Raw genomic sequence first — 17,968 nt, forward strand, 5'->3', positions numbered from 1 at the left:
CGTGCATCCCCACATTATACCCTAAGTGATTAATTACTCAGAGTCACCCCCTCTGGACTGTGACACCTCAGGGGAGAAAGGTCCTTTATCCTTGTGTCCCCAGGTCCCAGCAGAGTACGAGGCATACAGTAGGTGCTCAATTAATGCTGTAGGGATAAAAGGATGGTGAACTGGAGAGGGTATAAGGAAGGGCCCAGAGTGTAGGGGACTGATGGCTCTGCAATGGCCCATCCACAGGTGGATGACTGCAGGGAAGGCCCGGGGCCCTGTGCCTGCCAGTGTGCTATTCCAGGCCTCGGCGGGGGCTTACCTGAAAGATGGGGTACTTCACATAACCAATCTCTATGCAGGTGCTGTCATTTGTTGGTTTGCTGGAGAGGAGTGCTTTGAACCTGAGCAAGGAAACAAGGGAGAGAAAGACCACAAACACATTCATAGTTTGCAAGAAACTCCACTCTGATGAGAAACATAATATCTTGCATCCCCCTCCCCACCAATATATCAACAATATAGGCCCAGATGTCTTCATGCAACTGCCAGCCCAGTACGATACCCTAATTGAGTTTGAAGTTACAACTTTATTTATTATGCTTTTAAAGTTTAAGTAATGTCTCCACGGGACAACAGGGTGGCTCAGTTGTTGAGCATCTGCCTTCAGCTCAGGTCATGATCCCGGGGTCCTGGGATCAAGTCCCACATCGGGGTCCCTGTAGGGAACCTGCTTCTTCCTCTGCCTGTGTCTCTGCCTCTCTGTGTCTCTCATGAATAAATAAATAAATAAAATCTTTAAAAAAAAGTAATATCTCTGCCCAATGTGGGACTTGAATTCAGGAGCCCGAGATCAAGAGTTGCATCCTCTTCTGACTGAGCCAGCCAGGTGCCCCTGAAGTTAAAACTTTAAAGTTAAAAATAGAGGTTAGGGGATGCCTGGGTGGCTCGGCAGTTGAGCATCTGCTTTGGTTCAGGTCGTGGGTCCTGGGATCGAGTTCTGCATTGGGCTCCCTGCAGGGAGCCTGCTTCTCCCTCTGCCTGTGTCTCTGCCTTTCTCTGTGTGTCTCTCATGAATAAATAAATAAAATCTTAAAAAAAAATAGTGGTTGGGTTGTCTGGCTGGATCAGTCAGAAGAGGATGCAAGTCTTGATCTCGGGGTCGTGAATTCAAGCCCCATGTTGAGTGGAGAGATTTCATACACATACACATAAAGCGGTTTGAACTGTTGCTCTCGAGCAGGTGCCTGGTACAGGATGAACACCATGTAAATGTCTGTCTGTCCATCCGTAGGACTGCCTCCTTCATGGGGTCCTTCCTGAGCACAGGCTTCAGGGCCCCTCTGGTGTTCACGGAGCACCCCCCACCCTGCACACCCTGTCCCTTCACACCACCTTCACCCCAGGAGGGCAGGGACTCCGCCTCCCTGGCTCCGCCGCATCCCCAGAGCCCACGCCAGCCTGGATCCGCCGCATCGAAGGTGAGTAATCAACACCTGTGGACTGCCTGCCTACCTCCCTACTGACGACCACTCACTGGGTTTTCCGTGCGCTCTCATATGATCGACAAACCTGTAAGCTCCTAGCAGGTAGAGACCCAGTCTGGGGAATACACGGATACTCAACATGTTTAGGAATAAGCTGTGTCTCTTTTCTTAAGCTTTTAATTTTGAAATAATGATAGATTTGCAGAAGAGGTGTGAAGACAGTACAGGTCTCCCATACGCCCTTCACCCAGCTTCCCCTGGTGTCCGCATCCCACACAGCCATGGTTGTCAAAACTAAAAAATTCACATTGGTATGACATCTGTCCTACATTGTAATGGAGAACCAAGGAAAGTACAGTTTTGTTTTGTGTGTGTGGTGGCAAAGCAGACATCTAGGGCTTGTATTTAGTCTTGGGGGGAGGCAGAGGTGAGGCCAGGGTGCTTTTAGGAACCCAGGGAGTGTTGGTCACACATATTCATCAGCAAATACCCTAGAAGTGGGATTGGTCCTGGGTACCCACTGTCCTCACCCCTCTGCTTGCTCTGGCAGTCTCCTCATTCAGCATCCCCCTTCCCCAGTCCCAGTTCAGGTCTCTGGATAATGTGGTTCTAAATGGCCAACTTATTTCAACTCAAATCGAAAGGACAAAGGGCAGTAGCAAAGCTGGAAGGGAGTGGGGCATGCCACTGTCAACTCCATAGTTAGGGAAAAATCAGGTTCAAGATGTGTGTCTTCTGGGTGGCTTATGTCCGAGTTCTGGGAAATCTGGAGAGCAGGTTTGTGACGTGTCAGGCTGGACACTGTGTGAGGACACTGGGCCGGGGAGCTCAAGTCCAGCCCACACTCTGCTCTGAAGCTCTGCACCTGGAATACACTCCATCTGCCTAGGGGAATGAGTGCTCTTGCCTGGGTCATACAAAGGCGCTGCTGCTGATGCCAGTGGCTGCTCTTGAAAAAATTGTAAAAACATAACAGAAAATTTACCATCATAACCATTTTAAGTGAACAGAAATGTTAAGTATAGTCACACTGTTGTGCAACCAATCTCCAGAACTTACTTGGTACCCACTACACAACAACTCCCCCACTCTGCCCTGGCCCCAGCCCCAGCCCCAGGCAAACACCATCCTACCTTCTGTCTCTACGAAGCAGACCACTCTAGGAACTGCCTATAAATGGAACCATACAGTATTTGCCTTCTTGTGACTGGCTTACTTCTTTGCATGATGTTCCCAAAGTTCTGTTGTAGCATTTGTCAAGACTGCCCTCCTTTTTAGGGTGAAATAAAATATGTATATACCATATTTTGTTTATCCATTCATCTATCGATGGACTCTTGGGTGGCTCCTACCTTGGCTCTTGTGAACAATGCTGCTGCGAGCCTGGGAGCACAGATGCCCTCTGCCCTTGAATTCTTGATTTTGAAAAGATAATCTTCCAGTCCAGGGAAGGTACCACCAGAATTGAACTTCAGAGAACAGTAAGAACAACAGCTACACGCATAATTCGGCTGCTTTCGATATGGACGGTACATACCTGGGAGAGGCTGTGAATAGCAGGACTTTGTGAGCATAGAATGGTCTTCCTTCTACCAGAAAGGTGACATCAGACATTTCTTTGTTGTTGAGGAAATGAGGATCTAGAATAGGAAGGTGGAAAAGGATAGCTTTAGTAGAAAGAAAGGTGAAGTTTCCATTCCTCTTCTGGGAAGTGCATAGAAGAGCTGACAGGGAAACCATGGTGACAAAATATTCACTGGTGGGACAGTCACCAAACCAGGGCCAGAGCCAATCGAAGGAACACTCAAATCACTGAGGTTCAGTTTGGCCTAGGAAATCTTCCTAGCTCACTTGGGATTCAAAGTAGCATTTCCTCAGGGGAGATTCATCCACTGCAGCCTGATGCAGAGGACTCTGGAGTGTGAAAGGTAAAGGCGTGCCCACCTTGCCTCTAAGAGTGCCACCCCATCCCCCCACCTTTGCTCCTCCCTGGGCTCAGTGCTTTCCCTGCCTGATGGAAAGGCGGTGAAGCACTGGCCCCTTTGCCACGGCGTTCCAGGTGATTCAAAAGCCACGCCCTTTGCTTCCAGAATCAGAGGCACATGAGCCAGTTCCCTGCTCTCATCTCCACCGATAACAAAGAAGGTAGAGCCAGCGCTACATACTGAGCACCTAGAACGTGCCAGGCACCATGCAAGCTGGCACATACATGTGCAAACGTGTTCAGTCCCAAGAGATAGGGACCCCTGCCAGTGGTGCACTTAGGGAAGCAGGCATGCAGAGGCACAAGCTAGTGACAGGTGGAGGAGTCAGGATTTGAACTCGGGCTTTGCGATTGGAGGGCCTCCATTGTTAAGCAGTAGGATCCCACCCAGATCCCAATGTGCCTGTCATTTTAGCCACGGAGACCTGGGGCTCCTGAAGGGGCCAGTCTGTCCTCAGCTCAGCACTTCCGCTGGTTAGGAACATCCACTAAGATCCCTGCACCTGCTGGGCTTGGGCCTGCTGGGGTCCTAAGTCAGTCTGGACCCAGGTAGAGGGCAAGGTGGCTCTAACCTCCAATGGGGCTTCCTCCCGGAGCAGCCGCCTTGAGCCCACCTGAGCTGCAGTGCCCCGGGAGGAATGCAGGAGACTCTGAATGGGAGACTGCCGCCCCGGGACGTCTGTACCCAGGCAACCGCGTCTGAGATGCGCTGTGTTCTCAGCTCATGTGAAGACTCTTTCTGCACAATGTGTCTTGCCTGTGCCTCCGGCCCGTGAACGGCACCAGCATCGGCCTGCTGCCCAGGCTGGGGGTTTGAAGGCAAAGGGCTCCTTCCTCTCCTGGGCTACCCAGACCTAGTCTATCCCAAATACTGTCCTTTCTTCCTCCTGTTTCTCGGTTCTCCCATGTTTCTCCATTCTCATGCCACTGCCCTCGCCAGGGTCACATGGTCTTGTCAGGTCTCCAGGCAAGAGCCTCTGTTGGCTCTGCCTCCACTCGGCCTCTCAACCCGATGGTCTACCTCACCACAGTCTTTCTTCCTAAAGGCAGATCTGATCACGCCCCTCTTCTGCTATAAACCTTTCCATAGCTCCCCAGTGCTCCTGGGATAGAGTCTAGACTCCTCAACAAGGCTCCTGGTGACTGGGCTCCTGCCGCCTACTCCGGCCTCTCCCCACTCACATCCCCTGCCAGCCTGCCTGTGCGCTTGAGTCACACCAGTGCTGCAGGCTCTCACCTCTGGCCTTCACACGCTGTTCCTTCTACTCAGGACACTCTTCCAATTCCTTCCAAACCTGGCTGACCCCACGTGGTCTTCAAGCTTCAGTGCAGACACCCTCCAGCCATAACCGTTGCCTGATTCCCCCTCCTCAGACTGACCGAGCATCCCCCACCTGTGCTCTCACAGCATCTGTACTGCACCCTCCTCCCCTATATGTCCTCTTTTGCTACTGTGTATCCACTATGTTATCTTGCCTCCTGGAGTCTGCATGCTTGGGAGGTCAGGACCTTGTCTGTTCCTTCCACACCCTTGCTCTGTGTCTAGAACAGGAAGGTGATAACACACAAGTAAGAGCATGGGCTCTGAAGTCAGAAATCTCAGCACTGTGACTGTGGGCAAGTTAATTAACCTCTCTGAGCCTCTGTTTCCCCTTCTGTTTAATGGGAATGGTAATATCCACTGTATACCTACATCAGGGTTTCAGTGAGCATGGAATGAATTTTTGCAAAGCACTTAGCAACCTAGCTGACACACAGTACTCCTCAATGAACATGGCTGTCATAGTAGATGCTTAATATTTTTTTGAGTGAGTAGAGAATGCCTTGACCCTTGTTCCACAGTCTTGTTCCTAGAGCCTGTGGAGGGCATAAGGCCCCTTCTTAGCCTGGGGACCTGCTTGTTGCTGGAGGCCCTTCCCCAGGGCTTAAAGGGTTGTCCTGAAATGAAACTCCAGCTGCTTCATTTGGCTGGGTTTAGGCTGTCCTAACCACTGGGTTTAGGGTGGGGACCAACCCCTGGACTCTTGGGGGCCATGACCCCAGCTGCTGGCCCCATGCTGACAGCTGTATCTTGGACCCCTGGCCTGGCCCCATTGTGCCCAGACCTTGCTGTAGCCTGGACACAGAATTTGCCTTCCTGGCCAACTCTCCTCTTCCAGCCTATGCAGGTGGGGTGACCCCTCAGCCCCTGTGCAGCCCCAGACGGTGGTCCTCCATTCATATTTGTCAGTACATATAGCTACCTCACTTCTTCCTGTTACGAAAAGTTTTAACTTCCAACACATCAAAAAAAGCATTAAACAGTCAAAATCCATTGTAATCCTATCACTAAAATTTTATTTAAAAAACTCACACACTTCTAAACAACCCTGATGAAGAGAAGAGAAGCCACAGGAGAAGTCCTTGGAGTTAAAATTCACTTCTCCACTTGCTTTAAAAAGTTTAGAGTGATGTTGTCCCTCTTCTCAGCAACTTCTCCCTCTCATTCTTACTGTCCACCTCCAACCAGCCCCACTCCTGTCTCCCAAATTGTTAATATCTCCTACCTGCGAATCTTTGAGCCATTCTCTCCCAGAATTCATTGGAAAGGCAAGAGGACAACATGTCACAGAAAGTCAGGCAAGCACTCTCCAGTGAGTCACAGTCCCCACCACCCCCTCCTGTCTTATATGGAACCAATTTCACTCACTTGTATGGCCTTCCTGGCCCTTTAGAGATTCGAGTTTGGGATCCTTGTCACTCATCACTAATATCTTTCCTTTAAAGCAGGTCCCTAAAGAACCACTGCTTGGCAACCTTTAGTTATCCTCACTTGAAATGCTCTAATGAAGACGCAAACCCTACACGTTCCATATTCCACTTATTCATAATTATATTCTGCCCATTTTCTCCCATATTGTGAGCTTTCAGCCTCTCAGGCCTGCCTTTCTTCTCTTAGTGCTAACTCCTGGAATTCTAGTGCTTGGCCTGAAAACCAGGCCCTTTTAATTGCTGGTGAACGAAAGCTCAGCAAATTCAGGAGGAAAAAAAGGTCCCCTCCTCGCCTATAACTAGAGGAAAGCAGATTTTATGCTGTGTCATTGAAACAGCCCTTGCAAATGTTTGCTCTAACAAGGCACCCAGACGCCAGACATTATTGCTATGGCCTGGGAATGTAATCTTCTGTCTCAGAAGTCTGTTAGTGTGGTCGCTCTTTGTAATGTGTTGCCCTGATAACATTTTAATTAACACCTGCTTTCTACAAGGTAGAAATATATGTGGTTTTGGTACATCATAGTTTGCCCCACACAAATAGACATAAAGCAAAACAGAAGAGATTTGACTTGGCTACTAAGTGTTTCATTTTAGCAAAAAGTTGTATCCTTTACGTTAACAAATTATTCACGACAGGAACAAAAATACTTTAAAACAGTCCACAAATTCAGACTTCACTAATTTAAACGAGCTCGGGCAGCCCAGGTGGCTCAGTGGTTTAGCGCCACCTTTAGCCCAGGGTGTGATCCTGGAGACTGGGGTGGGGGGTGGGGTGGTGTCCTAGTCGGGCTCCCTGCATGGAGCTTGCTTCTCCCTCTGCCTGTCTCTCTGCCTCTCTCTCTCTCTCTCTCTCTCTCTCTCTCTCTGTCTTTCATGAATAAATAAATAAAATCTTAAAAAAAAATTTAAACTAGCTCACCTGTTCTAAACAACCGTTCCGCTAAAGAACAGCACTTTCAGATGCTTCCATTTCTCAGTCTTTACAGGAAAAGTTAATAGGAAGTAGGAGAGTCCCCAACCTTGATTGGAAAAGGAATTCTTTATCTTTAATATTTTATCATTCCCCAGGCAGCAAGGAGAAAGGCCCTTGCAACAGAAGTCTCGTGTTTCAGGCTTCAGACAGCCAAGCATTTCTTTGTTTTTTCTCCCCCAGACTGACCAGCCAGCTTACAGCAGCCCTGGGATCCTCTGAATAAAATCAATGCCTGATGGAAAGGTTTCTCCTGGAAAGTTCGAGAAGCTAGGACTCGAATTCCAGAAGAGGGAAGGAATTATGGCTTTGGGAGGAGCTGGGAGGCTCCAGCCCCATCCGAAGTGATCGTGCAGGCAACGCCGACCTTCCCTTTCAGCTGAACAGTGCACTGTCGGCCTCCTGGGGTGGCCTGAGGGTTACCTGCGATGGCGCAGGTTGAGTGCTAGGCTGGGGCCAGCCCCACACAGTGTTGGAGGAGAAGACAAAGTCGTTACCGTTACTCAGATGGGATTTCAGAGTTCCTGGTATCCTCAGCTCAGGTATGTTCCCCAAGTGTGTGTGTCTGTGTGTGGCGGGCACTTGTCTGCTCTCCTCATGGGCCCCTGCAGGATTCCATCAGAGGAACACTGCTGGCCTGTCACTGTCACCTGCCTGTTCCTCCTCAGGGAGAAAGAGAGACTCTTAGAGGGGAAGTGGGGGGAGGACCTGCTGCACAGATCAGCCTTCCTTCGGAATGGGGCAAATCCACCTGTCTGCAGGAAGTGCACGGGCCCTGGGCGGTCTGTCTCTGTGGGAGAAAAGTCCCTCAGTTGGAGGGATGAGGTACCAGCCAGTCTCCCTGTCCACATTTCCAAGGTAGAGTCTCCGGCTATCACGTGATAAAGGTTACCACGGTCTCCACTTGCCTGACTCCTGTACCCACCTTTTGTACCCTCCCATACCGCCTACTTTCTTTGGGGTGTCTGCTACCTCTGTGTCCTCAAACCACAACACAACATCGCAGGGCTGGGCGCGGTGAGGCACTCACCCAGGCGTGAGGTCTGTTTGCGCTTGATCTCTGTGAGCTTGGGGATGGGGTAGGGCCCGTAGCAGTGAGTGAAGATGACGCACAGCTGCTGGCTGATGACCTCATTCTGCAGAAAAGAACAAACAGTTCACACTGGTGGCCCCTGCACGGCCTCACCCAAGCTGTCAGCACAAATGCCTGGCCCCAGGCTAGAGGGACCCACAAACTTCTGGCAGGTTCAAGATAAGCACCCCCTGCCACTCCACCTCCAGACTTCATATATTCAATTTGCTCAGCAGGATCTGGATTTGCTTGCCATGTTGTCTGTTGTCTCTTTCTGGTTTGTTCACAGGCGAAAGCTTAATTTGTAATTAAATCCTTCCTTCTTGCTTCAATCATTTACCACCCATTGGAAAGCAGTTTGACAGCTCACAGAGTGGAAAATAAGGTTTTTTTTTTTTTTAACCCCAAACACACCTTTATCAATACTCCACATTTCTGGAAGCAAGGAATTATCCTGAAAATAGCAGCAGGAAGCCCTTGTGATCCCGTGACTGTGCTCGCCATTACCCAGATACAAATGCTCCTGATTCAGCTTTCTTAGGAATATGATTTTTGGTGCTGAAGCATATCCGGATCCAGGAATGCTCAGCTGAATCATGATCTCCAAAAAAAAGGGGGGGACGTGGGGGACAAATTCTGTGATGCAGGACTACAGCTGCCTCCGATCACTCAGGCACAAAGGAGCCTGTTTCAGTTGCCCTGTGTCCTTCATGTTTTCGCCTCTCCCCCTTGGGACCCACTGCTGGTCATTAATCTCTCTTCAACTGCAGGTGTGTGGGAGGGAAGCCACGATCACAGCATTTGATGCTTTTTATTGGGTGAAGGGGGTTGAGGCTAGGGGCTGAAAATGGGAATGAGGTAGAAAGACATTTACAATATATTAAGAAAAGTAGGTTACAACACAGTTTGTACCATGTATTTTTGGAAATAAACCCCTCTACATATATATACTTAGAGTGATGGATATGCATAGGGAATGTCTGGAAGAGTAGAGTCACCACCTTTGGGTGGGCTTATGATGTTTCCCCTTTTCTTTTTATCTGTATTTTCTACAACAAATAGGAGTTTTTGTAATACAAACAAATATTATTTTTGATTTTAAAAGATGGGTTGGGGACGACTGATGACGTCAGCGGTTTGAGATATTCTTGAATTTGTTTCATCATGCTCCCGAACCAGAAGGATACAGCTCAACACATGAAAAGAAAATCAATCATTTGATTAAAGGAGATGAGATCCCACAAGGCACCATGTTGCCTCAGACATGATCCACAGAGGCACCTATGGGGATGCAATCAATATTGGACAAAAGGAATTCTGCTTTCAAAGATGATGCCTTTTGACCAAAAGATGTTAAATGTTCCTCTCAACACTCAAAAAGTGACTGCCTGTCTCATGGCTTTATGCAGGGGTACTCAAAGTGTGGTCCGAGCAGCATCAGCATCAAAGGGCTGGAAATTCAGATTCCCAGGTCCCATTCCAGACTTTCTGACTCAGAAACACTGGGGGTGGGGTCCAGCCAAATTGGATTTTAACAAATATTCTGGTAATCTCTCAGGCTTGAAAGCCACAGGTTTATGTATGAATATTTTCTCCTGAGTTTGACTTGAGCTGGAGGCTGATATTTGTTTCTCCTGGTCTAAAGCCTGCCACTTAAGATGTGTTTCATAGACCACCAGCAGCAGGGTGGCCTGGGAGCCTGCCAGAAATGCAGATGCTCACTCCAGGCCCACTGACTCAGAATCCATAGCATTGGGCTCTGCAGATGATTCCCATGCACACTAATATTTGAGAAGCAATGTGTTGTCAGCACAACTTCAGCCCCCTAGAATACTGTACCCCCCAAATCCCTGAGACTGAGAGTATTGTGGGATACCATGCCTGTAAATATATTACATTACAGGGCAAAAGGTGCTCTACTGGAATGATTAAGGTTACTTGCTAAGCTTTATTTATTTTTAAAAATATTTTATTTATTTATTCATGAGAGACACACAGAGAGGCAGAGACAAAGGCAGAGGGAGAAGCAGGCTCCCTGCTAGGAGCCTGATTCAGGATTTGATCCCAGGACCCTGGGATCACCACCTGAGCCAAAGGCAGATGCTCAATCACTGAGCGACCCAGGTGCCCCCGCTCCTTTTTTTAAAGATTTTATTTCTTGCTAAGCTTTAAATTGATCTTAAAATAAGTATATTATTCTCAATGAGCTGAGCAGGCCCAATGTAATCACACGAGCCCTTAAAATTAAAGGCAGAAGAACTCAGAAGGATGGGGGAGAATAGGAAGCCACAGGGATTTGAAGCCCAAGAAGGACTGGATGTACAGAGATGGAGGGGACCACACGGCCAGCTTGAGTGGGGGAGTGTGGGTAACAAAACTGGGAGTAAAAGGGGACCCCGAGCTGGCAGCCAGCAAGGAAATGGGGCCTTAGTCCTATAACCACCAGGAACTCAATTCTACCCAAACCAGAATGAGCTTGATTCAGGGATTCTTCCCTGGAGCTTCCAGGAAGGAACACAGCCCTGTTGACACTTTGATGTCAGGTCTCTGTGAGACCCTAAGCAGAGAGCCCAGAAAGATACTGGCCTTGGTTTCCGACCCATGGAAACCACAAAATAATAAGCAAGTGTTGTTTTCGGCCTCTGCGCTGTGGTAACTTGCTCTGTGGCGATAGAACACTACTACACCTCATCTAGAGTTGGCCCAGGTGGCCTCATATTTCATGATCCTTGTGACCCCAGCCCACTAGGGTGAGCTTTCACTGTGAAAGCTCAGTGAGTGCTTGGGGATTGCAGAAAAGAGGTGGCCTGTGTCTGCAAAATGTGCTGCCCAAAATGTGCTCTGTGATGATTGGCATTGGTCTTGCTAATCCCCAGCAGGGTATGTCTAACCACCTCAGGTGAAGGAATGAAGATCTACTTTCTGGACTCCGTGGCCTGTGACAGAGGCCTAAGTCTCTGTGGGGACTGTGATGGATTGATTGGTGGTGGTGGTCTAACCTCAGTGTGTGTTGTGTCACCCGAGAAAGTAAAGACAAGGATTGACCATGTCTGGTCCAAAGGGACAATCCTTAAATACTTGTAAGTTATTTGGGAGGAGCATCACTGGCCAGTCCTAGGGGAGGGCTGCACACCGTGACTCAATTCCAAGGAGAAGAGTGGGGAAAAGAGGAAAGGAATAAGATTTTCTCACTGCAGGTGAGAATCTTGACAAGTGCCAACCTCAGCAAGGTGAACAAGGTCAGCACCAGCAGTGAACACTCACATGGAGAATGTGTGCCCTGGATGTGGTGGGAATGGCATTTGACCTCTGTAGTCTTCTCCAAACCCAGTCTAATCATGAGAAAAACATCCCCTATTCCACTAGGGGGCATCCTTGATGGTATATCTGACCATTACTCCTCAAAATTTATCAAGGTCACCCAAAATGAATCTGAGAAGTGGTCTCTGTCAAGAGGAATAATGTGGGGCAGCCCAGGTGGCTCAGCAGTTTAGCATCTGCCATTGGCTCAGGTTGTGATCCTGGAGACCGCAGATCGAGTCCCTCAGATCGAGTCCCTGCATGGAGCCTGCTTCTCCCTCTGCCTGTGTCTCTGCCTCTCTCTGTCTCTCATGAATAAATAAATAAAATAATAAAAAAAAAGAGGAATAATGTGGGTCTAGGATGGGATCCTGGAGCAGAAGACATTAGACAAAAGCTAAGGAAATAGGGGGACGCCTGGGTGGTTCAGTGGTTGAGTGTCTGCCTTTGGCTCAGGTTGTGATCCTGGGTTCCTGGGATGGAATCCTGCATCGGGCTCCCCACAGGGAGCCTGCTTCTCCCTCTGCCTATGTCTCTGCCTCTCTCTGTGTCTCTCATGAATAAATAAATAAAATCTTAAAAATAACCTAAGGAGATAAGAATCAAGAATGGAATTTAGCTAATAATAATGTATCAATGTTGGCTCATTAATTATAACACATGTATCATAGCAGTGTGAGGTGTTAATAATAGGGGAATGTGGATGAGGGGCTGTATGGGGAACTCTGTGCTATTGTCTCAATTTTTCTGTAAATCTCAAACCATTTTAAAAAATGAAGTCTATTATTGGAAAAAAAATCTGCCCAATGAGGAAACAGGATCATTATGATGAAAATATTAGAAGTTCAAGAGAACCTGTGAACATGTGAACATGACCCCGTGTGATAAGGGATGCAGCCATTCAAGCATTAACTCTTTTTTTCAAGTATCTATTCGGCATCTGCTAAGTGCTGAACACTATGTGATGGTTGATGGTGATGGTTCCCATGTCAGGACCCAAAATGCTGCCTTTCTCAAGGCTTTCTGGCCACCTCTCTTTCAGACGCCAGAATCCCAAGAGAAGACTCCCCACTCTGTCCTTGAATTCATCTGTGTTTGTTGAGGCATCTGTTCTGTGCCCCTCTCTGTGTGTTTCCTCAGGGAGAGGGATTGTTAGTATCATTCGCTCCAGGTCCCTGGCACCCAGAATGAATTAGGACTCCAGGAGGGCCCCTCTGAGCAAGATGGGGTGCTGTAATTAGTATCAGTTAATAGCTCCAGTGGGGTGAGAGCCGCTGGGTTAGATGGTCAGTGAACTGGGTTATCTTTTGAGTTTGGTTAAGTCTGGACCCAAACCTGAAGACAGCAGAATGGAATTAACCAAACTTGACGCTCACTCTATTTTAGAGACATGGGTAGGTGGGGCAGTTGTGCTGGGAAGATGCCTATAACCTCCTCTGAGCTGCACATAGAAGAGACGTGCTTTTAGGGAAAGGTGCCACAAGGCTTGACTCTCAGGGGCAGTGTGCCAGTCTGTGCATGCAAGCTCTGACCTGGGAGGCCAGGGCAAGCCCCCCGGAGCAGGAGGAGGAGGAGGCAGGGGCTGGGGATGAGTGGGCGTCTGCCTGAGCCCAAGGACACAGCACCTGGTTAGTTGGTTGTAACTGGTATGCTGCTAGGTACCAGCCATTCAGGTCTCTCATAGCAAATGCTGGGCGGGCGTATAGAGTGAACTTGGGTCCTCAGGATTCAGAGCTATGTGGCTACATAGAACAAAAGGGGAATGAAGTGAAGTTCTTAATGTCATGGTTGGCAGGTGATTCCTGAGACGGGCTCCTATGAATGTGGGATGACATCTTTCCTCTTTTTCCCTGACCCTCACTTCTCTCCTAAGAAGGCACCAAAACATTTTCTTTTCTTCAGAAAGGAATGCTGGGATTGGTCCCAAAGGTCCGTTTTAGGTGTGTTAGGCAGGGGTTCTATGAAGTGGTAAAACCATGGACAGCAGGACCAGATGAGGCTGGGTCCCGGTCCTGGCTCCTCATTCACTAGCTCTGTGACCTTAGGAAAGTTACTCAGCGTCTCCGGGCTTTGCTGCCCTCTTCCAAAGTGGATTAAAAATATCTGCTCAGTGAGGTTGCTAGGAGAGCTAAAAAGGATTACGCATCATAACATACCATTAGGCTGAACCAAAGGAAAGTGCTGAGATTTGACCATTCTTAACCCCCCAAACAGCAATTTCCTATAATTCAAACCAATTTCTCTTTTCTTCTAGATTCTAAAATGTCATACAATTAATGGCAGCTTTTAGGAAGAGAAAAAAACCCCACCTCACTGCATTAAATACACACATTCATGTTCAAAGACTCACTTCAAGTTGTGAAATGCTAAAAGGTGAAAAAAGCCACATCTCAAAATCTGGAGATGGTGGAAATACTGTTACTTTCAGGGGACAATGGCAGTGAGTTCTCTGCCTCAAGCCATCCTCAACAGTGGTTCATCCCTAGACGGGCTCTCCCTTGTGGAATACACTAGGTTGACCTGTGAACAATGAGCGTCTGTCTGCTGGTGCACACCTGGGAAAGGTATTAGGAAGGGGTACCAAAGAGATGGGAGGGGCACCAGACAGAGTTCCATGAGGACAGTGCCCAGTCCCATGTCTGTCACTGAAACTGGGTCTGAGATGAAATCGAACACACAATAAATTGCTTTTAAATAGTCACCTGTGTGTTTTGGTATGTACCCTCTATTCATGGCAAGTAATGCAGGCTCTCTTTATGGTAGTACTACAGCATTTCCTAAGTGCATTTAACAGCTGGTAAGTTGATTTAAAGAAAAATATCAAGCAAATAATAACCAGTGAAAGTATCTTTTAGTAATGAAAGGGAAATCAGACATTCTCCGATGAAGGAAAACTAGAGAATTTGTCACAAAGAGACCTACGCTAAAAGAATGGCTGAAGAAGTTCTCTATGTTGAAAGGAAAGGATATAAAAGTAAACTTGAAACTTCAGGAAGAAAGAAAGAACATGGTAAACAAGAATATGGGTAGGCATAATAGGCCCACTTTCTCCTCTTGAGTTTCCTAATTATGTTTGATGGTTGATGCAAAAATTGTAACAGTGTCTGATGCAGTTCTAAATGTATGTACAGGAAATATTTAAAGATGATTATGTCATAAGTGGAGGAGGGTAAATGCACATAAAGGGAGGTAAGATTTCTTTATTTCACTTGAACTGGTGAAATGATGGTACCAGTAGACTATGCTGTTAGGTATTTGTAATACTGCAAACAACCACTAGAAAAGCTATATGAAGCTATATAAAAGCTATCAAAAACATTGCAGACAAATAAAAATGGAATTTAAAAAAGATTCGAGTAGCCCACAGGAAGGCAGGGAAAGGAGAACCAAAGGTAGAGAAATCAAACAGAAAACAAAAAATAAGATGGCAGACATAAGCTCTAAAGTAACAATAAAATATAAATGGTCTAAATATACCAATTAGAAGACAGAGATTGGCAAAGTGGATGAAAAGCCCAACTACTTGCTGTTTACAAGAAAATCACTTCAAATATAATGAAAAAGGCAGGTTGAAAGTAAAAGGGTGAAAAAAATGCAAATATTAATCAAAGGAGTATGAGTGGCTATGTTAAAAATATTAGATAAAGTGGACTTCAGAGCAAAGAAAATTGACAGAAGCAGAAAGAGGCATTATTTAATGATAAAGGGGTTAATCACAAAGAAGACATTTTAGTTCTAAATATGTATGCACCAAACAACAGAGCTGCCTTATATGTGATTCAAAAATTGACAGAATTGACAGGAGAACAGACAAATTCACAATTATAGTTGGAGACTTCAACACCCCTACTTGAATTGATAAGATAGAGAGAAAAATCCGAAGGATATGAAGAATTCAACACCACCATCAACCAATAGAGTCTAATCGACATTTATAGACCACTCCTCTTGATGACAGCAGAAAACAGTATTTTCAAGTGTTCATGATGATATCAAGAGAGACCATACTTAGGGCCATAAAGCCAAACTCAGAAACTTAAAATAAGTAATACAGAAGGTATTCTCTGACCACAATGGAGTCAAACTAGAAATCAATAACAGATAATAAGAAAGTCTCTAAACATTTGGAAATGACACAGACTGTGAAATAATCCAGAAGTCAAAAAAGGGATTCCAAAGGAAATCATAATACTGAACTGAATGAAAAGTGAAAACAACACATCAAAATTTGTGGTACAGAGCCAGAGCAGTGAGAAGGATATGTACAGTATCCAATGTATATATAAGAGGAAAAGTCTCAAATCAATAATCTAAACTCCTACTCAAGAACCTGGAAAAAGAAAAGCAAACCAGGCTCAAAGCAAGCAAATCATAAAGATAAGAGTAGCAATCAATGAAAGTTAAAACAAAAATAGTAGAGAAAATAATGAAACAAAGAGCTGGATCTTTGAAAAGATGAATAAAATTGACAAACCTCCAGGAAGACTGACAAAGGAAAAAGAGGACACATTAAAAAATCAGGAATGAAACAGAGTTTATCACTACAGACTGTAGACATCAGAAAGATAATAAGGGGGATTATGATGAACAACTCTATCCACATAAATCTGTCAATGCAGATAAAATGAATCAATTCCCTGAAAAAAAGTACCCCATCTCAATATTAACTATATAATTTGAATAGCTGTATAGATATTAAAGAAATTGAATTCATAATTAAAAAAAAATCTATCCCCTAAAGAAATCTTCAGGGTCAGACTGAAAAGGAAGACAACTGTCTTTATTTGCAGGTGACAAGATTATCCCAGTAAATCGACAAAGAATTCCTGGAATAAACAAGTTCAACAGGGCTGTAGAATACAAGATAAACATATAAAAATCAAGTGTATTTCTTTGTGTTAACAATGAACACATGGACAAAAGAAAAATAAAAATACTGTATTTACAATTGCTAAAAATATATTTATATATGTACTGTATTTACAATTGGTAAAAAAAAAAAAAGTATATATAAATCTAACAAAACAGGACTTTTATGCAGCAAACTCCACAGTGTTCATGAAAGAAATCAAAGATGATTGGGGTGCTTGGGTGGCCCAGTCGGTTAAGCAGCCAAATTTGATTTTGGCTCAGGACACGATCTCAGGGTTTTGAGGTCGAGCAAGCATTGGGCTCCCCTCACTCAGCAGGGAGTCTGCTTTAGGATTCTCTCTCATCCTCTGCCCCTCCCCCTGCTCTCTCTCTCTAAAATAAATAAATCTTAAAAAAAAAATCAAAGACAATCTAAGTACATGAAGAGACATACAATTCATAAACTGAAAGATTTAATGTATCTTTAGTAAAGATGTCAATTCTAACTGAATCAATATAGAGGTTTAACACAATTTCTATCAAAGTATCAGCAAGATTTTTGTTGTTGTTGTTAATATAACAAGTTTATTCTAAATTTTATATTGAGGGGTACCTGGCTGGCTCAGTCAATAGAACTAAGACTCTTGATCTCAGGGTGGTGAGTTCCAGCCCCACATCGAGGGTAGAATTTACTTGAAAAAACCCCCACAAAATTTATATGGAAAGACAAAGAACATAGCTAAAATAATTTTCAAAAAAAGAAAATAAAATGGAAAAATAAGTCTACCTAACTTCAAGATTTATTTTTTAGCTATGCTAATCAAGACTGTATAGTAATGGTGGAAGGATGACACATAAATCAGTGGAGCAGAGTGGAGAACCCAGAAATAGACCCACACAAATATGCCCAACTCACTTTTGACAAATGTGCAAAAGTAATTCAATGAAGGAGAGACAGCCTTTCCAACAAATGGAGATGGGATACTAAACATCCCCTGGCAAAACGAGCAAACCAAAGCCAACAAAAACACACAAACGAAACCCAGAAAACCTTGATGTAAGTCTCACACCTCATACAAAAATTAATACAAAATCAATCATATACTTCAGTATAAAACATAAAACTAAAATTTCTGAGGAAAAGAATATGAGGACATATTCATGATTTAAAGTGAAGCAAGGAGTTCTAATACTTGATACCCAAAGCAGACTCTCCATTATAATAAAAATTGATCAATAAGATTTCCTCAAAATTAAAAGCTTTTGCTCTGTGAAAGGCCCTGCCAAGATGATAAAAAGAAAAGCTGCAGAATGGGAGAAAATCCTGGCAGACCACATTATCTGACAAAAGATAAGTATCACTCAAAAATCAACAGTTAAAAAGCAAACAACTTAATTAGAACACAGGCAAAGACACAAAGAGACATTTCACTGAAGAGGATGTACAGATGGCAGATAAGCACATGAAAATATGTTCAACACCATTAGCCATTTAGGGAAATGGAAATTAAAACCACAAGATGTCACTTCCATATCTATCAGAATGGCTAAAATAAAAAAGA

At 45.3% G+C, this 17,968-nt stretch overlaps 1 protein-coding gene across 1 annotated transcript in view; it reads right to left on the reverse strand.

Moving 5' to 3' along the window:
* BTBD11 (BTB domain containing 11) overlaps window positions 1–17,968 on the reverse strand; it is a 309,992-nt gene that overhangs the window by 17,077 nt on the left and 274,947 nt on the right. The window contains exons 12-14 of the mRNA XM_041757159.1: window positions 8,214–8,319; window positions 3,013–3,115; window positions 311–392 (exon numbers count right to left, since the gene is read on the reverse strand). Coding sequence (XP_041613093.1) covers window positions 311–392; window positions 3,013–3,115; window positions 8,214–8,319 — 291 coding nt within the window. The remainder of the gene's footprint in view (window positions 1–310; window positions 393–3,012; window positions 3,116–8,213; window positions 8,320–17,968) is intronic.

The sequence above is a fragment of the Vulpes lagopus genome, chromosome 5, assembly GCF_018345385.1.
Source record: "Vulpes lagopus strain Blue_001 chromosome 5, ASM1834538v1, whole genome shotgun sequence".
Taxonomy (NCBI): domain Eukaryota; kingdom Metazoa; phylum Chordata; class Mammalia; order Carnivora; family Canidae; genus Vulpes; species Vulpes lagopus.